This window comes from Hermetia illucens, chromosome 4, assembly GCF_905115235.1.
Source record: "Hermetia illucens chromosome 4, iHerIll2.2.curated.20191125, whole genome shotgun sequence".
Lineage (NCBI taxonomy): Eukaryota > Metazoa > Arthropoda > Insecta > Diptera > Stratiomyidae > Hermetia > Hermetia illucens.
Genome location: NC_051852.1, coordinates 163,797,998 through 163,823,295, shown reverse-complemented (window position 1 = coordinate 163,823,295; position 25,298 = coordinate 163,797,998). Strand labels below are relative to the sequence as shown.

At 44.1% G+C, this 25,298-nt stretch overlaps 1 protein-coding gene across 1 annotated transcript in view; it reads right to left on the bottom strand.

Annotated features, from left to right (window-relative positions):
* LOC119654676 overlaps window positions 1–23,857 on the bottom strand; it is a 183,030-nt gene extending 159,173 nt beyond the window's left edge. The window contains exon 1 of the mRNA XM_038060179.1: window positions 21,670–23,857. Coding sequence (XP_037916107.1) covers window positions 21,670–21,709 — 40 coding nt within the window. The 5' untranslated portion in view covers window positions 21,710–23,857. The remainder of the gene's footprint in view (window positions 1–21,669) is intronic.
* Between the last annotated feature and the right edge of the window lie 1,441 nt (window positions 23,858–25,298).

The following is a 25,298-nucleotide window of genomic DNA, read 5'->3' as shown; positions in this document are numbered from 1 at the left end:
TATATCTTGTGATTGTTCACAAGCAATTACTTATATTGTACCTAAGTAGAGCGTGTATTGAGCAGCAATTGACGACTTGCATGGTACGCCCCCCATTTTGCAATCAGGAGCTGATTGTTTAGAAATAATTCGAGATAAAGATTCTTTGGTGCAGTGTGCACGGTGCACGTTTCTGATGTTAAATTAAAGAAATTGCAGTGAGCGATCAATGCAAATCACCTTCAATTTATAGGTCACTTTCTGAAGGAAAGTTTGAAGTCGTGAAAGATCCCGGGGGGCAACGGGTTAATAATTTGTAGTATGGAGTCTGTGTCTACCGCATTGTGCCTTAGGAGTGCCTGAGCCTTTCGGCCGCACCTCCCTCCTTTCGGGATGGCTTGCTTTCTGGCTGGGCCAGATGGTAGATTTCTTGCAAAGATGCGTCCTTACAAGTCCCTCACCGGGGGATGCGACTCTAGCTTGTCGACTTGTTTAACACCACAAGCACCTCGAGTCCAAAACCGCTATGGCACGAATGGCCCATACTCAACCCCGAAGTACGCGTTCGATGTACATTCCTCGACATCCGCTGCGATCATCCGTTCGAGAGCTTTTAGGCTATTCTCGTAGATTAAAGAAACAAATTTCCCAGCTCTACGTAGGATCATTACCTCCAACAACAGTTCCAGGCAATGCTCGTTTCGCATCGCTGACCTCGCCAGCGGGCTACGCGAGTCTTTTCACACCCTCTCTCTTGCCCATGTGCTCTCTAGAAATCCGGGATCTTGCTTGCCTCACAGTAAAGGTCGAAGTAGAGGAGGCGCTAAAGCGTGAATGTCCAGAGGTAACCAATGCCTGGGTAGGTATCACCTCTGTAAATGCTCGAGTCCAAAAGCTCGCTATGGTGGAAGTCCCCGGGCAATATGCGAGAAAGCTCCTTAACAGCGGGAGAATCAATATCGGATGGGTAGTATGCAGGGTTCGAATGCGGATAGGCCCCACGTCAGCAGCTTGCAAGGGTCCAGACAGGAGAACAGAATGCCGGAGATGCGGCCAAGTGGGTCATCAAGCGAAGACCTGCAATGAAAGCGAGAATTGCGTTCTCTGCAGGAATCGTGGCGCCTCTGGTGAGAGCGTCGCATACACTGTGGGCTCGGGACGGTGTCCAATCTTCAGGGCGGAATTGGAAAGGGGCTAGGCTGCGAATGACATGATCTCCATTTTACAAATTAACATGCACCGGAGTGCAACTGCTCACCAGTTGCTAACACAGTTCGCTGCGGATGTAAATGTTGATCTAAGCAAGGACCCGTCCTCATGGCATATCGACTTATCGGGCACCGCTGCCATCTGAGTTCGGGACGACGTTCGTGTTCTTGCCGAAGGCCGGGGGGACAAGTTTGTTTGGATCCGGTGTTTAGGGATAACGTTTTTTAGCGTTTACCTGACGCCGAACGAGACAATGCCGGACTTTTGGCGCAGCTTGATGCTCTGGAGGACACCGTTTCGAGCAAGGAGGAACGAATCCTGGAAGGCGGTGATTTTAAAGCCAGGGCTCTTGAATGGGTCATGCCTCAGTCAGACTCTAGAGGGGAACCGATTCTGAAAATGACGGCAAGAATCGAAGTCGTAGTTTGAAACACCGAATCCACGCCAGCGTTTCGGCGCCCACGCTGTGAAAGAAGCATTCCTGACATCACTTTTGCGTTGGAATCTCTGGCATCATCAGTGGACGGGTGGCGAGTCCTAGAAGACTTCTCGGCAAGTGATCACCACTACATCGCGTTCCAAGTGGTTGACGCTAATTGCTGGCGAGCACCAACGCGACGCTTCCCATGCCTGTGGAATATCGCGAGGGTGAACATCGGGAAGTTCGTCGAAGCTCTTGGAGCAGGCAGGGCCGCGTTGGAGGGCGTTCCAGGGGTGGTGGTGTCGCAGCTGACACCATCGTAAATTCAGTGATGAGCTGGATAACGACCACGTGTGAGGCTTCTATGCCTCGGAGGGGCACCAGGCGCGACAAGCATTCTATGTACTGGTGGATGACAGAAATTGCCGACCTACGGAGGGAGTGTCATAAGCTCCGCCGTTTGACACAACGTTTGCACGCCAACGAGAAGGCATGTCCCATAAAGGCACAGTATAGATCAGCATGTGTCCGGATAGCTGAGTGGTTAGAGCGCAAGGCTGTCGTACGGAAGGTCGCGGTTCAAATCTCACTGTTGGCAGTGGAATTTGTATCGTGATTTGACGTCGGATACCAGTCGACTCAGCTGTGAATGAGTACCTGAGTCAAATCAGGGTAATAATCTCGGGCGAGCGCAATGCTGACCACATTGCCTCCTAGTGTATCGTTACGGTCTTGAATGAAGTGCTCTAAACCACTTCAAGGCCCTGATCCAACATGGATTGTTACCCCAACGATTATTATTATTATTATAGATTAGCAAAAAGGAGACTCTGCAGCGCTATCAATAAAAGCAAAACTCGCAGCTGGCAGAACCTTGAACCGAGGTGAATGAGGACCCGTAAGGACTTGGCTACAAGCTTTTCACCCGGAAAATCGGGGCTCTGCGGAGGCCCTGCATACTAAGTACCGGCCAGATGGACCGCATTGTGCGGGCATTGTTTCCCAGACACCCTATGCGGGTTGACGTAAATAGCGCGAAAAGCGTCAAGGATTGCCCCCTTTTCACTATGGGAGAGCTCGAAGAACCGGTTCTCACTATGAAAATTAAGAAGGCGCCAGGTTCTGATGGCGTCGCGGCGGAAGTTTACAAACTGGTGTTCCGCCAACCTTCCTTCCTTCCTTGTCGCTGGAAAGTGGCCAGACTCGCGTTCATCAGTTAGTAAAGGAGACCCGGAGCTGCCGTCTGCATACGGCGCAAAGCAGACCTGGCATATTGATGCGACGGGTAAGCGGATGGATGACTGCTCACGGTTTCTGCCTTGCGCTGGAAAAAAACCGAAGTAGTTATCTTGACCAGAAGGGGAATCCCGACTCTGGGTCCCATATCGATCGGCGAGTCAAAACCAGCTGTTAAATACCTTGGTTTAATGTTCGACTCGAAGATGCTTCTTCGAGCAAATTAAAGCAACAGCCGACAGGGCTGCAGCGGCAGTCCCAGCCTTGAGTCGGCTAATGGCGAATGTCGGGGGCCCTATATCAACATTACTTCCGTCAAACGGTTTCAGGCTAGTTCTCTAATGACAAGGAGGTGTTTAGTTGGCAGTCCGTCAACGTGCTGTTGCGGGAATCCAACACTGTGCGTAAACGCATTCAACTACCCAAATCAGGAAAAAAAAGAAAACACCCCCCCTCTAATCCTAATTCTAACTCATCCATTTAACACCCATTCAACTCCCTGTGGCCCCGTTCGTCCATTCATTCGATTATCATACTGTCCTCTAACTTATAGAATTTCCCTCACTTAATGTTCTCCATAAGTTCATTCATCCACTTTCGTATTTATTCACTCCCTTCCTGATTCATTCGCAACTTTCAATTCTTTTGAGTCTAAAACCCTTTTTAGTTTTAAGGACTTCCCCGCAGAAATCATTAAATGCAAGGAAGACCTTATTTCCCACCAGCTCCTCAGGGGAAACAGGCCATTTCCAAAGCTCCCTTATACATCTAATTTCCACCCTATGTCGCTCATCCCCGTACGTGGGACATTCGAATAATACGTGTAGTGCAATCTCTTCCTTACCGCAGTCGCAGACACTGCTTCTACCGAGTCCAAATTGAGCTAATTTGCTTCAAAAATCCCCGTGTCCCGTAAGGAATTGACTCACTTAATGGTTAATATGGAGCCATTTCATTTTCACTCTCTTTGCGACATTTGGGAAGAGACATTTCGTAATTCTTCCCTTTTCGCTACTATCCCATTCCCTCTGCCATTTCTTTTAGATGGCATCTATCAGGCTCCCCTTTTCTTTCCATCCCTCAGACAAACTCTCGTTGAAGACCTCTCCTTCAATCGAGAACCTAACATCCTTCCAAAGCTTATAGGTAGTCAAAGTGTCTCTCAATTGCCGTAAGCTTTATCGGTAGCTCACCAGCCATCACACACAGAACATCCGCTGAGGCAGTCCGGTATGCACCTGTAACTGGCATGAGAGCCATTTGTTGGGCAGATCTAATTGGCTCAATATTCGTGTCGCTCGTGAATGGTGCCCACCCTACCGCCCCATGCGTTAGAACGGGAACCGACAATCCTCCGGTCTTGGCCCTGTGACCTAATCCCCAAATAGCATTAGCAAGTCTAACAAGGTTGCTGAATATCCTTTTGGCTTTGCCAGCTGCCTTCATCATATGTCGGCGATGGTTTGTGCTAACACTCAACCATAACCCCAGGTATAATAATTTGAAGCAACCAATGAAGCAAAGACCATAGCGACTCCGAGCGCGGTAGCACCTAGCAAAGTTCTTCGCTTATATAAGAAGAACTTATCTTAGGCGTTTGAGGTAGAGTGGGGGCGTATGGAATTCGCAGTCACTAAAAACCACCTCCCAGCCCCAACTCCGAGGGACTACCATTTAGGTATTACTTCGCGGGGTGGGTTTACCTCTAGGCACGCTTGTTGCTGGTCCTTCCTCATGCTTTTTATAGTTGCGGAGAAAGTCGTAAGCCAGTTCTCCTTCGAAGTTAGCATCTCTATAGCTTCCGAGCTCACGATCTTTCCCAGCACTCGGTTCAGATTTTCTCTTTGCCCCGCTGTATTCAAGGTAATTCAATGGACCATTCAGCCCGAAGTGATACAGATTCTGCCTGTAGCAACCACTGTACCCTGTGACAAAATGGGTAATGTCTTCATTGGTCTCCCCGTGTTTTCGCTTGAGGCGGACCCTATGGTTGTCTGTGAGGAATTGCCAGATCTCCCATCAGGCGCAACCCCTAGTGGCGGATAGGGGCATACCTATTGATGTGTAATTATGTGTTCATGCACTTTTCTTTTCTAACTGTGCATGGGCAAGTGTTTGCTCATCTCTGGTGCGTGGACCAAAATGGTTATGGGAAGCCAGAAAATAAAACCAACATGGACGAATTGAGAAGGAGTAAAGTTACGGTGCAGGGCTCGGAAACCCGGAACCGACGAACCGGATTGAGCAAACTAAGACATTTTGTGGCTAAAGACAAATTGTACTATAAAAATGGTACCGAAAAATTGTATGACCGCTATAATCGTTGTATTGTCCTGGAAGGCAACTATCTTGAATAATAAAATCAAATTTTAGCAAAAAAAGATTTTTTTTTGGAGGTAAGCCTACGAACTTTTCAGCCCATATAGATCATGGCAATGTGGTGAAAAGTTATTTATGCTTGACTTGATTTCCAAGCACTGTTTCTGCGTAGTACCAAACTTCCAATGTCATATGAAATACTCAATAAGAGTATCTGCGTCTTACTCACGTTTTAATGAACAATTGTCCAGCAATCAAGTTTCAATCTACTCTGATATGAGCTTGCCTTTCAAATCAATTAATTTCAGTACCTACAGCTTCAGTGAACCAGACAAAACAGAACCAGCTTTTTTTTCGCTAGTTTAACCCACCACCTCCAATCTTGGAAGTAGAATGGAGTGTCGAGCCCCTCAGTTGTTAGGGAGACCCAATCTGTTGTCAGAGAATCAATCTAGAAGTTGTTTACTGACTCGAGCTGTGTTTATTGTTAAGGTCAACCAACAGCAGAATTCTAAATTGGCAAGCGCAGTTGATGGGCAAGCTAGCGCGTCAGTGTGTACGCTTTCAATTTGTCTGACTCGCAAGATGACTGAAATAAATCATTTATTTATATTCCTCCCTGAGTAATGTGCTTGAAAATATTATGACGCTCGTTCTCGGCATTTTTGTGTATTAACGTACTCGTGCTTGCGGTAGAGCCAAAGAGTAGAATTACGCGTAAATGTTTTGGGTAAACAGAGTTCAGAATTAGGAGGCCCCACTAGCGCATGTTGGCTGGCTTAGGTACACTTTGGTGGAGCTAATCGCCAGATCCGCACAAGTTCTCCCATACGCCCAAGGTTGTTTCACATTGCCAAGAAAATTCTCCTCGGAAAGAACTTGGGTGGCCACACAATACCCAAGTGGGATCCCTCGAAGTTCGATGCCTCCTCCAGTGATGGTCTTTTGGGGGACTTCTAGGGAAATGAAAGGATGAGTCGAAAATCGAACTCCTTTTTCTAATTACAACGTATCCGATTTCATTTCGAATTAGGAAAATCTTGTAAACACATGTAGGCCTGAACCTGTTCTTATGGAATTCAACTTCTTAATTTCCTTTGCTTCCTCCCAATCTGGTACCTTAGGTCCTTTGGCCATAGCAACTAAATTATTAGATACTTCTTTATTGTCTGCAAATATTCCGTTTATCCTCAATTATGTATCTCTTAAATATCAATTGAGTCCACAACCAACAGCATCTGTTGCATGGATACTGACACACCCCTTGTTAATGGTCTAAGCTCCTCGTTACCAATAAATAAGTCATTTTTTCTAAAGAATGATAAAAATTTTCCGCGAATATCTGGCAATCGTTATTGTCTCCACGGATAAAGTCTTAACAAGACGTGGGTGGAGGATATTATTTTGGGGAAAATATCAATGAATACAAAAGTGAAATTGGCTCTGCTGGTGGACCGTTTTTTCATAAGACATTAACCGCCATCCAAGTGTTAGTGCGTTATGTAAATTTTGCAATTTGGGAGGTGCTAAAATGTCTGCAAATATGCTGTAGATTTGATCAGCAATCTTTCCTGGAAATCTGAAGATAAACAAAACTTTAATTTTCTTAATGCGTTGCATTTATTGCTGGACGTTTCTACTACATACAAACTTGTCAAATATTAAATGTAAAAACAGTTTCAGAAAGGAGGTTCAGAAAGCGGAGGTGGGAGGGGTAGTTTCCACGAGAGAAGCCTTTCTTAAAGAAGAGGGAACGGGTGAATTTACGTTGTACATTTGCAAGGGCAAGACAATCGCAGTTACGGGAAGGTGACCAGATCACGGAGCAGTGCTCGAGGGAATTGAAGAGAGCTAAGGAAGGTTGGATGGAGTCAAAATTAGAGGAGGGGCGAAGTATAAAGCCTGACAATTTTGATGCTCGATTGATGACATCGCGGCAATGTGTGTCAAAGCGGAGCTTATTGTCGAAAGTGACTCCGAGGTCTTGAGTGGAATTTAAGCAAGATAAGAAATGTCCGTTAAGAGAGTAGGAGAAAGAAGTGGGTGAGGATTTTAGGGAGTAGCACATAGAGTGACACTTTCTGACATTTAGCGCTAAACCATTAGTCGAGCACCAACGAACCAGGGTGTCCAGGTTAGATTGAAGGGAAACACAGTCCATAGGCAACGATATGGCGGAAAACAGCTTAAGGTCGTCTGCATAGAGCAAACAGGGACAAGTAAGGAGGAGAGGAAGGTCGTTAACAAAAAATAAAAATAACATAGGACCCTGAATAGATCCCTGTTGGACGCCAGAAGAGGGGGAGAAGGAGCGGGAAGTACAGCCGTCAAAAGAGACGCGACAGGATCGGTTGGAAAGATAGGAGGCAAGCCATAAAACAAGTGGTATGGGAACGTTTAGGGCCGAGAGCTTAGATAGAAGTATCTTGTGATTTACAGTGTCGAAGGCTTTAGTGAAGTCAGTGTAAATGGTATGTACTTCTTGCCGTGAATTTTTGGTCCTCTTTAAAGCGATTCCAGCTAACGTCTGAATCACACTTCAGAGCACGATAGAGGAGCATCCTTGTCGTTCTCCTCTGTTTTGCCTTTGTTTTAGAGGCAAGAATTTGGATAGATGTATCTTGTGATTTACAGTGTCGAAGGCTTTAGCGAAAGTGTCTAAGGCTTTAGTGTAAATGGTATGCACTTCTTGCCATGAATTTAGACATTAGTTAGTAAAGTCAAGCAGGTTGCAGGCAACAAAACCATGCCAGTCACTGACATATCTTTCCAATCTTTCCGAAATTTTGGAACATGGGGAAAGGAGGGAAATGGGACGGTAATTCTCGGCAAGCGTAGGATCGCCACTTTTATGTATGGGGATGATGAGAGCCTCTTTCCACAAGCCGGGAAAAAGACTCTCTTCGAGGCTTTTCTTGAAAATAAGAGATAGGGGAAGGGAGATGGATAGGGGGGGGGGATGGACTTACCAGTTTTGGGCAAAAGGAGGTTTAGAAGGCCATCGTAGCCAGGACCAACATGGGTATCAAGTTTGCTGATGAGGTACTCGACAAGGAGAGAAGAACGAAGAGTTTTGAAAAAAGCTAAGTTAGCATAGGTTCTAGAAGACAGGAATTCCTTCCTCGCAGTGTGTTTTTGACGAAGTTTTTTTGTGGAATTTAGTGGTGAACCAGACAGGGTAAGAGAGTAAGCACTTAGGAGAGGAGGGGACATAACAAGAAAGAAGATCAGATAAAATGGTATAGAAGGTGTTGAGTGCTTGCTCACATGTTCATGGAGAGAGAAAGGAAACCCAGCTGATTGTCGCCAGGGCTGAGTTCAGAGCTTCGAAGTTGGCCTTACGAAAGTTGAACTTGGTAGGCTTGCGCGCGACAGGAGAATGAAGCCGGGATATCTGAGCATCGAACTCGAGAGCAGGATAATGGGCCTCAGGGGCAACGTAAGACGGGGCATGAGGGGATTGGGAAAGACAGCGCCCAGGAAGGTTAGAGAGAACAAGGTCAAGAGTGCAATCTAACTGGGTTCTAGAAAGGTTAAACTGGAGGTCACCACAGGTGTACATGAAAGTGGAAAGAGGAAGGGAAATTTGGTAGAGTTACGAAGCAGGGAGGGAAGACGAGGAGTAATGGGCCAGAAGAGCATGGGAAGATTAAAGTCGCCACCGAGAATGAAAGGAAGCTAAGGGGAACAAAACGATTAGGAATTCTGATAATCTGTCGAAGAAATCCTCGTACAGAGAAGGCGTACTGAAGCAGGGAAAATATACACCCGGTATGATAAAGGGATATACGTTTGGTGGAATGACTCATATGGTGGTAGAATCGTAGGTGGAGGAGGAATAGATGAGTTAGTCATAGAGAGGGGGCTTAACAACCATTAGGGCTGCGCCGGTTGTCTTGCCAAGCACAGCGCGTTTCTGTCACAACGAAAGCCAGAGTAACCTTCGAGGAGCTCGAAATCTAAAATCTTGTCATCCAACCAGGTTCCTGTAATGCAGATAACGTGGTGTTGGAATGCTAAAGCACACAGTTTCAAGTTCGGCGGTTCTTAGACCCTTTACATCTTGATAAAAAAATGGAAAGTTGTCAGAATCATTTATGTTCGGCGAGGCAGGCGCGCCGGAAATTTTCACGAAGCTTAGCCCCCTGATAAGGCTTGACGAAAGCCCCCTGTGGCCAAAATGAAGATTGGACGATAGTATCGAAGTCGTGGGTATACATCACTGTAAAGGATGGAGAGCCATCCTTCGTCAGTTTCACACATGAAAGAGGTGAAAAAGTTGAGCTGGCTTTGCTTCTAATATAGGCCGGAATTTCGTCGGGCGTGGAAGAGTATGCTAGTCTCGACACGAACAGTTTTTCGGCGGCGGGCGACGTTGAGTTGGGAGCGGCTCGAGCGGCATGAGGTCGGAAAAGCTTGCAGTTCAGCGATGGCGGACGTCGACGATGCACAGGAGGAAGCGTGTGGTGACGCTAATGCAGTGATAGTACACACAATCGTTAGAAGTGCATAGCGCATGTCCCACGGATGGAGGCCGATTTTTAAGTTGGCTAGCGGACATCATCGTTGCCCTACCCATCGTTGAACATGACAGGCTTTTTTTGATTTCTTTGGTCCTTATTCCTTCCTATACAGGAGCGGCTTAGAGCAAAACCGAGCTAATAACTTAAGAAAACAATACTCTATTAAAGTATCTAGCTTCACCGACATTGGTAGTATTTCTGAGAGTGCTCTCAACAGTGATGCCTTTTCACTGCATATATATATAGAACGCGGTTTTCGTTTCCTGCCGATGAGGCAGCTAGCCACAATGTACCTCAGATTGTGCGAAATAGCTTTTGGTGCGCGATCAGCTTCCTGAGTTGAAGCCATTCTTCACAATCAACGTGAATCTATGACCTCCTATGGAAATATGCATTTACAGCATCCTGTATAAGTTGTTTTGGCATTCTCGGAGTTGATGGTTTGTGTTTGGTTTAAAGACTGGGAACCACAATGACTCTTGGTTATGCAAGAATGTCAGTCTATATAACCATAAGTAATGCATAAGAAGTTTTCCTGTCTTTATGCGTGAAGATAACTATGCGGCTAATACCGCAGGCTCGCCTACTGCTGTTTTGGATATGGGCACTACTCGACCCTTGACTGTACCGCCGACTGATATATGCCTTTTCAGACGCATCTGAGAATGTATGAATCTGTCCGGACGTTGGTACACCTTGAGTAAACACGTGTCTTGGGATCTCCACCTTGTTTAGCGACTTCAACGCTTCTCGGTGTGTACACCTTCGTGTTTGCATTTCCAATGGGAGGGCCGCATCCCAACCCCCCTCCTGAAGGAAGGGTTTTGCAACAATTACCACTGTTGTCACCGTGTCCAGTGAATTGAAAATTTCTTCTTGCTATGTTCGACGCAACTGTCCTTTTGGTTGCCAGACCCTGCTCTACAGGAGTGACCTTATTTGGAATACGTCAGATTTTGGCAAGCAAATCAGTCCCAGCATTTTTATTGATTCTTCATACCTTCAAATCTTTGGTCGGGTTTCATGATGTGAACTCCATTCCTAAATTTAAAGCTTCCCTTTTGTAGGACTGTCACTATTTGGTTTTGAATTTCCTTGTCAGTGGGAAGACTGTCCCACTCATTAAATCGTTCATATAAAAGTCTTGTTGAAGAGCTTCACAGCCCAACGGATAACTTGTGTTGTATTCATGTGGGAGCTTCTGAAGGCATCTTGTAGCCAAACATGGGGCCATAAGTCACCGTACGAACCTCACAGCACTTCAAGGGTAACAATGGATCTTCTCTTCAGCAAAGCAAATGGAATCCTCTATCTGAATTTGAATTTGCGGGTATACCATTTTGGTGTGTGCTTTGAATATGAACCTGGCAAATGTCGTTTAACGAGGCATTCGCCGATTTTCCGATGTTTTTGCCGAGGCGTCGAACACGACAATTAACTTCGTACTGTTGCTCTCTAGTCGAAGCATGCAGTGATGTGTTAGGAAATAAAGAGGATAAGGTATCCGAATCGGGTTGATTTCATGAACTCGGCGTAATGCTTCTTCAAGTTTTAATTTTTCCTTATAACCCTCAAGGTTCCAAGTTTCCTGACGCTGTCGAAAAATGACAGGCTTACAATGAATCGGCCGTTCCCTAAGCGGGTGGTCTGATTGAACATCTGTTTACCTCGTTGCTCTGCTAATCTATGCGGGAGAGCTTGTCGCAGAAGATTCATTCGATCCCATGAGCTTCCCTGTTACTATCCTCTCCAGTAATGTGTTCTGCAGCAACGGTAACTTTTTCCCCAGCCTAATCTGTCCAATGCACAAAAGCTGGTGGTAGTATTTTGATCCTATTAGCAATTTTGCGTTCGGCAATTTGATTGACACATCAAAGGTCCACGACAGTAGTGCAGCCACGATCTGGGGAAGAACAATTGCCTCAACTTCCACTGAATAACTGGTCACTCCTGACTAGAATTCGATGTTGACCCTTCTATGCATCTCCAGCTTAGAATGTCCAAATCCTTGCAGGCGCATTGCCCTTGAATTACATTCTAGTGGCATACCCAATTTCCGCAGTAGTCTCTCTGATACGATGCTGACTTGAGAGTCGGAATCTAACATCGCTCGGCAGTTGACTGTAGTTCCAGCCGGTGGTATTAGTAATGTGAGTGACTCCATGGAAGGAGCGATGGGAAAGATGTATCGCAAGAAGCGGACTCGGCATAAATCCATCCAAAACGGAACTGATGCTATTCCCCATCAGGGCAAGGGCACGAGAAATTTTGCTGTGGGCAGCTTGGAAGATCGGCGGCGTGTTGCAAAGCTATGACACAGTATTCATCACCGACGAATCAAGGATGATCTGTGCAGTCATTGGGGGAGTTTTCTGGAATACACACACTGTATCCGAGTCATACGGTCTCAAACCTTTCACCAGTGTATGCCAAGCCGGAATACTGGCGATACTGGAAATCTGTCGACAGTCGAGCGGCCATTAAGACCGGCGTTGAACAGTCTGGGTGGCACGCTTAAGGTCATCCTCGTCTGGATTCCCGGTCATAGGGCCATAGAGGGGAATGAGCAGGCTGACGTATTCGTCAGGCGGGGTTCTGCTCTTGGGAGTCCTTCGGCGGGTATAGTCGGTGCCCAGCTGTGACTGTCAAGGGTGGAATCTACTCTCACCATGTAGCATCCGCTGACCTCAGATGGCAAAGAATCACCACCTATGCTAAGTCAAGGAGGGTTTGGCCCACTTATAATAAATCCTGATTGTGAGAGCGACGGTCCGCATGGGGGCCATATCACCAGACTTGGCAAACCACACAATTCGCTTTTTCGAAGCTGCGGAGACGAGGGGAAAACCCCCAGGCAAACCCTCTGGGATTGATTTTTTTGTGGATCTAAATGATGGACCACCTAGATTCCTCGACAAGGCATAAAATACTACTGGAACTTTGGAATTTCAGGCAAACTCATGTTCATCACAGTAAGGAAAAATTCTCCGTTGATTTGACCTTCATACCATGCAGTAGAGTCTAGTACTCACCGTAGGTGGTATCACATATTCCTTATGAGAGCGCATTCCAAGAAAATCCTTGCTTCAATTGAAAATGAACCATCTTAAGAAAGTTATTTAATTATGCAACTAATTAGAATGGAAGCATTTCATATTGAAATGAATTGATATTCGATTATTTATTGGAATGAAACTAGGATGTATCGAATTATTCAACGCGTAGTGAAAATTCTATTAATTCAACTGCAATTCAAACCAGGCTTACATTAAGGAAATGGCTGGTACTATCATTCAGATATTTTCCGACCAGTTTTTCTTCCAATTTCCAGCAGAGAAAAAAGAACCTTGGAAATCCCATCCTTTATACATAATTCATCCTATATAGAGTATGTCCTTTGCCTCAATGTTTGGGGGTTCATATAATATTCTCCTAATTAGAAATTTCCACATAAAATTGGCAACGAAAACAAAATATTTTCCTGTATTTGTTTCCGAATTTTGAAATTTTTCTTAAATGCTATTTTTATGTACTAAATATTGTTATTTTCCTTTGCTTTCGCAACCAGTTTCATTATGGTCTATTCTGGTCCACTCGTCTCGTATTTGTACACATTGTTCTGTCTTTTTCAAAATGTCAACTGATACTTTTACATCATTCACTGGCTCGTTGTAAATAAGAATATTTACTTCTTAATTACAACAGAAAAGAAGGCTCTGCCCCAATTTGTATACGTTTAAGTGCAATATGCCTGACAAAATTCTCAGGTCGGTCTTACCGAGTTAAGGTCACTTTTTGTCTAGACCCAACAAATTAAACGTTTAATTAAACGATTCGTTCATTAATTGATTCAGCTAATTAAATAACATTTGAAGTACACATCCCAAGCCATACATATTCAATATTTTAGCTTATTTAATGTCGGTGCACAACCATCTGGTCCCCTTCCCCTACAAATCCAAAGAAATTATCGGGGAAAACTCGGGAAGAACAGACCAGAATCAACTGTTCGCCCCGCTCTCCAGGAGATCTGGTCGTTTATTGTATTTATTATTCATGGCAATGCCATGGTCTAATGCAAGCCCTGAGTTCCACGGAATCACAACAATCTTGCTCAATCTTTAATTGACTTTAATGAATTGGGTAGCAAGTGGATATAAGTGAATAGCGTAGGGCCCTTGGTCGTAACCATGGAGAGCGGTGTCAATTGGAATATACTTCTTGCTGGAAACTTTGGAGAATTAAACTTTTGCTTTAGAGAATTAGACGCTATAAAGTGAGTTGACCAAATCGCAATGATTGCCAGTGAAATTTCAAACTGAACGGAATCTAATCGATTTTCGATTTTGTCTAGACTTCCGATGACCTAAATTGTGACTCCGCGCTTTTCATCTAACTTTATCATTAAGATAACTTTTCAATGTAAAAGTTTATTCACGACAATCTTTTCACCTGAGACACTCTTATTTGTATCTTATGATAACAACCTATTGCTTCTATTATATAAAAATATATTTAGATACAGATGCGAACGCTGATATGGAGTAATTCGTTTGAAAACGTTCTCAGTACATCACATAGTAAGCTTTAATAAAAAAGATACACTTACACTTCACTTTTTTGTAAAAATTCTCCCTCATATAATATTTGCTCTAAAACTCCTTATTCCTTCACTTGCTATTGCTATCATTGCGACATCCGGATGTGCAGTTCAGATATCTTATTTAAAATTTGTTTTGCCTGGGCAACCGCTAAAAGAAACTGGTCTTGCGGGAGGGTCGGCCTTTCAGAGGCAGGAAGTACTCTAATTCCACCTCCGAATTAAATTTAGGGCCCTCTTCCTCCTGCTCCTCATATTTGACGCACATAGTGGAGACAGCCACTCAAATTTTTTTGCGGTAGACAAAGGAGTAATGTAATGTGTTAAGTCCTATTAGGGTTTTCATGTTCCTTCTATTAAGGGTTGCTAAAGGCGCCGTGCTTGATGCTTCGTTTTCTTTCATAAAGATTTTGCAACCTCATCCTTCAGAGTAGACCGAAATTGGATGGCATGGTGGCAGCCCCACACCCATTATTTTTATATGATGTACGGAAGTTGCTCAAGAAATAAGGTCCCCATGCATCGAGATAAAATCTGGGAGGATTTTGAGGTCCAAAGCGGAGACCGCCAGGGTTGCATCTTGTTACCTATATTACTTCTTATTGATATCGGTGACATTGTTCATGCTGCCTTGTCCGAAGTATGTGGGGGAGTTCAATGAACTATGATACCTTTCCCCAAACGCGCCGACTACGCTGATGACATATGTTTGATCGCCCACGGGGTCAAGGACCTTAGCTCAATGGCTCTGTATTTGGAAAGTGAAGCAAGTACATCTGGACCGAAAATAGACACCAACAAAGCCAAGGTTCTCAGCCTAATGGGTCATCGTAATTTCCCTATCTACATGGGCCGAGCATCGAAGGCATTGATCGATTTGTAAGAAGCATAGTTTTTGCCGACGGGGGCACTGAAGTGGATGTTGCCAGACGCTGCGCTTTCGCTGCTTTGTGAAAAATCTAGAAATGCAATTATCTCAACGCCAAGTTGAGACTATTCTAAGCTAGTGTTCTTCTGGCACCCGTCCGCATTATAATCGGAAAACGGAAATAGCAGTGGATAGGTCATACATTAAGGAGGGGCAGCAATTGCATTGCGGACTACGCCATGCAATGGGATCCACTGTCCAAAGATGACTAACGAGTGGGTTGCCCTTGGAGCAGAACAGCAGAGGAAGACTGCGGGTGTCTCGGAAAGCTGCGAGCTGGAGCGCCTGGAGAGCGCACTTTAGGTAACCGCAAACAGTGGTGCGTAGGTGTGGTTTATGCACTATACTCCACGAAGCAATATATTTTATGGCCCAGGGACAGTCTGATCTGATAAGTTCAGCGCGGATGTCGTCTATCCACAACACTTTGTTCGTTTTTCGACATTTGATGACTGACTCTATTTCCTCCAATATTGTTGATTCAATGAGGCATAATAAGAGCTCGACCATAATAACAACTGTCCGAGGGGTTCCTTGGTCCTTGTGTTTCGTTCCATATAGTGGCTCTATGCCACATTTTTCTTCTAAAGCGCTTCCTGGCATTCATCATCAAAAAAATCATTTCTCGACTTTTGAACTCTTATCCAACCACTGCATTCACTTTTCTTTTGATAACGTCTTTTATGTCATACCAGGTGTCATTTACGACCTTCTTTGCGAACTTCTGGAGAATTTTCCAGTTATTGAATAATTTTTAGTTTTCCAGCCTCAAATCTTGAAAGTGAGTTAGTTTTCATTCCGACGATCTTTGAGATTCGGCGCCTGTAAACGCTTTTTACCATTGGGACACTTTGCTCTTCAATAAGATCCCACCTTGAGAACGCTAGATGACCATCTTTTAGTGAATATGTGAATGACGTCGATTTTACAATAAAATTTCTGCTATTTTCAATGTGAATGAGGCGTTGTTGTTTGATTTATTGTGGAGACTGTCCCCTCGGTCGTTCCTCCACATGCCTGCTCGTTCTTAACCTTGGGAAGCAATATTTCGACGAGATGCAGTATTCCAGGCTATACTAAAATGGCTCTTTGATTTCTTTTTCATTTGGGGCATGTATGCTGACAAGAGCACACAATCTTTCGTGTATAGATTTAAAGTCGATAGCATTTGCATTGAAGTCCTTGTCCACGATAAAAGCAACCCAAAAATTACGTTTCTCTTATAGTTTTTGATTTAGGAAGATTATAGGCGACCTCTTCCTTTTCTTCAGCCTTTGTCCCGTTCACAAGCGGTGTCGGCTCGTCATGATCGGTTTCGCCATTTGGCCTAATCTGGATGCGATCACGAGACTTTTAAATCCTCATCCAGTATATCAAGCCACCGTTGTTTCGGCTAGCCCTTTGGTCGCTAACCATCCACTCCGATGTTCAGACCAACCCTGGCAAGTGAATTCTCGTTAGCGCGATTTAGCTGACCATACCATCGAAGACGCTTCTCAGTTTTTTCACGATTGGTGCAATCCCATACCGATCGCGGATATTCTCATTTCGGATATGATCAAAACGTGTCACGCCATTAGTCCAACGTAACATTTTCGTCTCCATTACCGCAAGACGCCGTTCATTGTCTTTTATAGTTGGCCAACACTCAGAAACATAGAGATCGACAGAACGGACGACATTGCGGTAAATTTTAGATTTGAGACGTTCGTTGATATGTCAACCACATCCAGTTTTCGTTAATGTATGAAATATTTGCATAACGCAGTTCTCCATTGGCTGATAACGTTGGCCAGAAGTTAAATCACTGAGTCCTGGGCAGGTCACTGCTTCTGACAGTGATTGTGCCTGTTTCATGGGGATCGGTCGTAAAAATTCTGCTTTATTTAGATTCAATCTGAGACCATGTTGCATGAGGCAACCATTCCATTTTTGGACGGTAATTTGAACATTCTGCTAACTTTCTTTTTCCATATTGGAACTGTGGTACCTTTTTGTCAGTCAGATGGTGGTTTACCTTTCTGACTAACCCGATTAAAGAATTGTCTGAGCCACAATGTTGGGTCCCAGCTCTTCGTTTCCCAGAGTTTAGATGCGATGCATCAGGTCCTGTGGCTTTCCCTGATTTCATTCGGGTTATTGCCTCCCCGACTTCAGTTGTGCTAACAAATAGAACTGCTCCAAATGTCGGCAATGATTGTGGAAGTGGAGGATAAACAAATTCTTCAGTTGAAATCTGTTCGTCGCGGCTCGACGGTCGATAACTTCGTGTCATTAATGCGGAAGAAATGTTCGATATCCTATGTGTACTCCTGTCGGCTTTTAATAAGTCGATACAGATCTTCATCGTCATCCTGAGTCTTTATCGTAAAGATTTTTATAATTAACTGCTCGGGTGACAGCGCTCACTTTCTTTGCTCCCGATTGGCATTCTTATAAATTTGTAAGTTGGCGAGCGTTTTACCGTCGAGAAACTTGTGGTAGAGGCGCTTTTTCTTACGGACCTTCATTTCAGCATTGTCATTTCAAAGCCAAGTATCTCGGTTGATGAACCGCTTACCTTGCTTGGTGACCCTGAGTGTTGCAGAGGCTGCTTTGTGGATCGTGTCTTTCAATTGGTTCATCGATTCTTCCACATTGGTAGTGCTTGGTAATCGCCGAAGTGGGACCGTTTCTTCCTTGCACCTTTTCACCCACATGACCACTAAGGTCACCGGGACTGATGATAAACTCGTCAGCCGGCACGTGACAAGCCTTTTCATCGAGAAGTTGCTAGAAGGCATCTTTCTCTGAATAGTGCGATCAGCTAATATAATGGTGAGCTTCATCAGCCGATCATCAAATCGTTCGACTTCTTTAATCGCATCACGAAAACCCTTTGAGATGGTAGTGCTAACACCGTATTGAGTGTGTGGGCTATCAAAATAGAGAAGTTTAAACCAATTTTTACCGCGTTCGGGTTCAATGTTGCAGCTTTTGGCACCAAACCATCGGGTTTCTTGCAAAGCGCAGATATCAATGCGCTTTTTCCAAAGGGCTCCTGTGAGTTCCTCGGTCTTTACAATTAGGGTGCCAAAAGTTAGCGTACAGACACGTATTTGTTTTGTTTTAGTTCGGACTAAGTTGCTTACGTCCTGACGCCGTCCATGCGTCAAGAACCCTTCCCTATTTCTCAACAGGATCGGGGCCCGTCCTGCCTCGTCGACTGAAGTGGACGCCCTAGCATTTCTCCGAGGCTTATGACTCAATCCGATCATCTTGTTTGTAACGACATTGTATGCATTTTCTTGGTCGGCCTGTCGCGGGACCTGTCACCAACAGAGATCAGGTAGGATTCAGCATAGTGGAATAACTCCAACTGTACTTTATTTAACTTTTTCCCTGATCTCAGCATTTTATTTTTGTTTTACTGAGGGTAGTACAAAGTACGTTGCCTCAAATCCTCCTCCTCCCTGAGGCCAGCATAATATAATCTCGCAACCATTCCAATTCGTTTTCTGGACTGCTAGAACCCTGAGTCTGGATTGGAAGGGTTTTACGATCCAAATTTCCAGGATCTAAGAGCGTAGGTATTTATCAGTTTTCATGGTATCGATCCTGTCCGAGGCAGCTCATCCTGTCTCAGCGTATGTTGCATATGTTACTCATCGTTTATCGTACCCTTAACCTAGAGGACCACATCAACTGCTTTAGAGCTCCTTTGACATTAGGAGTGTGGTCAGGTTGAATGCAGTATAGTGGGGTTACCACGACTAAGCTGAGTGTCAACTTCTACTTTTTTTCTCGTTTTACCGATTACAGGTTGTAAAGATGGTGCTCTACGTGCGTGCATCAGATTCTTCTCCTTTTCTTGGGCTTGGAATCAGCATGTTTCTTACATAACAAGGCAAAGACTTCCCCTACCATTTCGCATCCTTTGTTCCTACTACTAAACTAGTGGTCGTGAATTTCGCTCTTTTGCCACAAATCCTACTTAATACCTGAAATATCCGCATTTAAACCGTTTAAGCCGGTTTTTCCTCCCTAAATTTTTGATAACAATATAGTGTCATGATTGTTGCTCGGTTTCTGGGAATATTGGATAATAACACTAGTGCTGGCATTTTAAGTCTTAAGGAAGATTACTCCTCCGTTTTTTTCAGACGTATCTTTGTGACCTTTAAACTGAGGTACTACTTTGCAACTGTTTTTGTCCTCTAAGCCAATGGTAATGAATCCTTGTATACTATATGACGTAGGGGGTTCTCAAATATATAGTATTCTGCAGTATTCTCCTCTCAAATTTTTCCATGAATTCAACGTATTAACAGTGGTGTACTATAGACAGACAAGTTTCCAAAAGACTCTTTTCATCAACCCCCAATAACTATCGTACCCGCCAATTTACATCCCTTTTAATATCTTACTTTCGCTTAACTGGGATTATGGATTCCTCCACTTTTCCCTGAATTTTGCATTATTAAGGAAAACTCGAGCTTCAATCTTTTTTTCCATTTTTCGCAAATTTTGTGTTTTTTTTTGACAATCTAAGCTAAGTACGATTTTGAAGTCCTTGGTCCTCTCTCAACTAGTCACCACGAATTTCATTCGCTTTCTTTGAATTCTGTCTAGCAACGTGTAGTGACCGCGGCTTCGCGACGGGAGCGGAATCTCATTCGGCTCTTTCTTAATTAATTTGCTTAAATAATGCATTTCATAATGTGAATTACTCTAATGTTCGCCGCAGATTGCACATTATTGAATGCATTCGGGCGAATTAATCTTGACAGAGGCGAATGATTTGCCGCATTCGCAGGCGCATGCGCATGTTGCCGCAACATGAACTGACAGAGTTCAAGGCAATGTAGCGGGAGGCGAAGCGGTGCTGGGTTGAGGATAGGTCGAAGGCCTGGGGACTTCTCACTCCCCAACGAATTGTTAGTGATTTATTTTTCCCCAAAATAGATAATATTTCAATTAAATAATTATTTGAAAAAAACCGAATTCGTGACAAGGAGAGTGATTGGATTTTTTTTGGTTGGCGAGGAGATTGTGGAGACAAAAAAAAGAAGATTGTGAAAGGACATGCACAGCGCGAACCTTCTGTCCTCTCCGTTCTAGACAAAGCAAACCTTTGGGACTTGGGCTTAAATTAATATTGACGGTAGAAAATTGTGGAAATAAATTGTCACAGCAGAAAATAGCGGAAGAAAGGCAAAGAGACGGCTGCAATTGATGTAAAATTTTCGGGGAGGCTTGCCCGCCACAAACTATTCATCTAGCCGGGCTCGGTAGTGTGTTTTCGCAGCCGATCGGGAAAATTCTCGCGTACAGCATTTGAAGTCACCGAACCCAAAGAGGTTTGCTTTTTTATTATATAAAAAAAGGGAAAAATATAAACAATTGTAAATTTTGTTTAGGAATTCCTAATGTTCTTAATTTCTTCCCACTACAGAAGCAGCTACCACGCCGAGCTCGGAGTGTTTAATAGCAAAAGTAAGTCAACATTTTTTTTTTCAAATTTCTTTTTTTTGTTCATTTGATTTAATTTTGTTTTATTTTTTTTTCTGATTTGAGGACTTCCTCCCTCTTTTTTCCTCCTTGCTCCCGCAGAACCTGTTCAAGGACATCCTCAAAAAGACAAACTGGCCTGAGGATGTCAAGGGTGTGAAGGGTGGGAGCCTCAGGGGCCGCGCCTCATTCAAGATCTGAGGCGGATGAGGCAATAATCGGGACTGTGATCCGTCGTGGATCTTCCCCTCCTTGATTTCGGCACTCGGGTCCGGGGACTTACGGCTCAACGAGCGCGGTCGAGCCGTTTTTTTTTATTTTTAAATTTTAGCTCGCGTTCTGGTCGTTATTCGTTAGGCCGTCGCGAATTCCCTTGTATTGTCTATTTTGGAATCCGGTGCGGACCCACACATCGGAATAGACACGTTAATTTTGTAGTAATGAAGCGTGAGGGATCAAAGCGCTTAAAGAACTCCCCCCATTCCCGAGCCTAGCTAGCACAGAGGCGTGCAAGAACGTGTCGACCGAGCACTTTAATGGAGCTTCAATCTTTGCGGGCGGACCTTCACGGTCAACTTCGCCAATTTTTTTTAGGTTTCTCGGATAGCTCTGCCCTCTAGGTCGTTGTCGGCCAATTAGGATGATCGCTCTGATCCAAAGGATCCAAAGAATCCGTCCCATATAGCCAATTTTCCTAATTTCTTCACCCCTAGTCCTATATATCATTTTGCAGCTTTTTCTTCAATACTCCAAACCAATTCGCAATAAAAAAAAAACCCCTCGACCTCACTCTGAATAAATTTGCTGAGTATGCTTACTGAATTCCACTTTCTCTTCTATCTATTACCAAAGCACGACTAACATAATATGGTTGGAAATAAACATTCATATCTATCACGATCCTGAAGTGAAACATTCAATGTTATCTATCTAAACAGGTGACTTGCAGTACCTGCGTTCTTACCTGTGATGATTTTTGCAATCATATTCCGATGAGTGTTCATCTTCGCTGCTCCAACCACTAAGACCGAAAATTCCTAGTAATATCGGGTGATATTCGCTGACTTTTCCGTTCAAGGCTTCAACAAGGCAAGCAAATGTTATCAAACTTTTTCTTATCAACCACGAATTCACTTTACACACCGAACACAAACAAGGCCCGCAAAAAGATAAACTTGCAAAATTTTAGATTCCACTATCTATCTATTATCATTCACCGTATAAAAGTCGTTCGATTTATTTTGTCTTAAATGGGTTTTTAGATAAAGGTTTTAATGCATCCACTGAGTTGTCGTGTGACAAAATAGTTGGTCCTGAAATTTCGTAGAGAAATGGGTATCTTTCCTGAAGTTCAATCTAATTAAATCATCTGTTTGAAAAGCCGTTAGGGCTATTAAGATCAAGGGCTCTACGTGCTTGTCCTTCGCCAGTCCTCCCGGGTTTTCCGAGTCGGTCTATGTTCAGTTGTACACAACTCGATAAAGAGTCCACTAACGAAACAATTTGCAATCCCCCGTTTCGGATTTAAAGTTTAAAGGTCCTTTCACACTCGAATAATCCTTGCGAACCGAACCTTCTCTGCACCTCGCCACGGCAATGTGACTGTAAAACAACAGCGTCCCGGATCAAAACAATGAAGGAAGGAAGCAACCGTAGAGCTGGAGCAGACGACGAAAAGCCGGCAACAGGATGATGAGAATTTGATGAAGTTCTTATGCCTGCTCCGTTTTTCTGCTTGTCGTTCTAGGACGAGACGACTTTTCCTTTTCAATTTTCTTCTGAATGGAGACCGTTATAGAGTTCGATCATCGATATTTTAGTCACGTGTTGCAATGTTTTCCGCCTTTCCTTCACGAAATATAATGAGAAGAGGGTGATAAGGAGGCCAGAGTAGCACGAGTGCTTTTGAGGAGTGTGTTGGCAAGAGTGTGGACAGGAATGCCGCCTGTACTTCTGGTGCCTACGGAAGGCGCTGAGTGATGCGAATCGACAAGCTGAAGTCGTTTCGAGTTATGAGAGAAACAATGTAACTCCTGAGTACGGCAGGTTCCACCGCAAGAACTTTCCAACCAATTGTTATTCGATATGCATAGGAGGTGCTCTTAATAGGGATGTTTCTTTCCAATTCGTGGGTTCACATGTAATATATTATACAATATGCTCGAATGAGTCCACAATATCCAACGTGACCACCCCTCAGTTGATTAACGTTAAGCAGCTTCGAATTCCTCACATTCCAGGTGGGAAAAGTTCCGAGCTTGGGCTTCCTAACAAGCAAACACTTCTTCAGCAACTTCAGTCTCTGGTGCTAGAAAGTTGGAGGCACGGCACTTGCAAGTCGTCGCTAGTTGGTCAGTCAGTTGCACCCATACCAAGCCTCTAGCCCAAAGACGCTTAACCCACTATACTAGCTCCAGAAACTCGCTAGCTGAGACACTTCACAACAGTAACGCGTTCCCAGTCCGAACCTGACCAGCCAATAAAGAATGCAAATTAACTTCCAACTATGGCAACAATTCGAGTTGATAAACCGAAAAGTTATAGCGTTTCATCGATAAACTAAGCCACGGAACACGTCAACAAAAACTGGTTCAATGAGAGCGTCTCAGGCAGCGTGCGTCTACCACCAAGAATAAAATTATCTTTCCTGGTAATGTCCTATAGTCTGTCTGATGGCTCGGTCGAGAACTAAAATAAACTAGATGTATCTCTCGCAAAATATCTTAGAAGAACATTCGCGGTTTTTGCCGGTGTAGGTCACCCCGCGCACGTTTCAGTGAAATATTCTGGCGACAATCGGTGGCAAACGTAAGCTGCTTCCACCGTAGAGCAACACAGGCGACACAAAATAAAGATCTTCCACTTGAAGCTTACGTATCTGAGCCCCACAAGATATCTTCGTAAAGTATATTGTGCTTGAAAATTCCGCTGAAGAGAATCAGAGAGTCCAAGACCCACAAATATGGAGCTTGAAATAACGACAACCGCCAAGCATTGACTGAGTCCGGAACATGCCGCGTATCAACTATATAAAACCGTTTTCGTGTATCTTATGTGAAGTAGCTTTGCATGAGCGCACTATCACTACACGTATCTGAATTGCTTGCTATCGACTAGCACCAGCAGTACTCTGCGGTTCCAAGCTGTTAAGCCGCTGCTGCTACAACTGATACTGTCGCTAGTGCTAGCTCCCAGCAGTTCTTTGAGTGATACAAGAGGCGCTTTTGAAGGTGATGCTGTGCGCAATCTCAGCACTTGTCACCATCATTCAAGTGAAACTCCTGGCATAGTGGTGTAGTACACAGAACTAACCTAGGATACACATATGATGCGTGACGCCACAGTACCCGTCCTCCAAAACGGTCGCCTGCCACAATCCCGGCCTAGTGGTCGTTTTGTTTACATTTGAGGTAAACAAACCGGTCCTGAGAGTGACACCTTTACTATCATCACCACAGGATATTCGCAACAATAGCTCAATCGTCCTCAAGGATCCTGATTAATCCCTGCGAGGGAAAATCGTTCAGCGTCTACCATTCTACCGAGTTCAAAAGAAACTCCATACTTTCTTGCGAACACTTGGTTCCGATGTGTTTCCCACGGTATCTTTCATCTAATTGTTGCCTCCAATAAATCTTTCAACCTTTTTTTGTTCGCCGACAATCCAGAGCTAGTCATGCATCTATTTCCCGCCAAGTCCGAGAATGTTTACATTCAGGCTATTACAAAATGGGACAACGTAACTGCCGGAACCACGTGGTAGGAACGCATGGTGAACGCTTCTGCGCAATCTGCGTTTCAACGGAGAGAGCTATCTCTTAATTCGGCCGCTTCTCTTCAATACCAGCTCCCGAGAAATTTCGTGTCCCATTTCCAAATGTTCTCCACGTTAAAGAGAAAACTGTTGAGTTGAAAAATTTAGATTGGAATGCACAGATAGAAGATACCCAAGTCAGATACTTGCGTTGTGGATTTGTATCTTGTATCTGTCGTTTATTGTAAACGGTTTTTAGGGGACGGGGATTCGGTGGAAGAGGTGGAGGATTACATTGCATTATTTTGCATTACATCTGCATAGGAGCAAATGTGAATTGTTTCTCAATAAGAGCGATACAATGCCAGGACAAAAAAGGAGAAGGAAAGCCATCCGGTGTGAGACCAGATTTAATTTCGATTTCGAAGCTCTGTGGTGTTATATTCCTGACAGATACAGCTAAATTTCCAATAAGGTTTTGGTCCCAGCATGAACTCAAAGAACTTTGTGGGTCTTTAGACTGGTTTATCTACGGAGGAATTACCAATCACCAACAATTCCAATACATTTTTTAAAGGGAATACTAAATTTATTCTCCGAAATTTCTGACTATTCCTTTAAGGGTGATGGTACTGCCACCACCAAGCACGAGCAAAACGCTGCTATTCATTGGCATACAAATCATAAGTCGCCAGGACTCGGTGGAACTACAGCCAAACTGGTCAAATATGGAGGCGACCAACACAATCACACATCAACACAATGCTCATGATTTGGAGGGTTGAATTATTACGTTGAACACCATCTGTAACATGTTCCCCACCGTCTTGCTAGCCCAC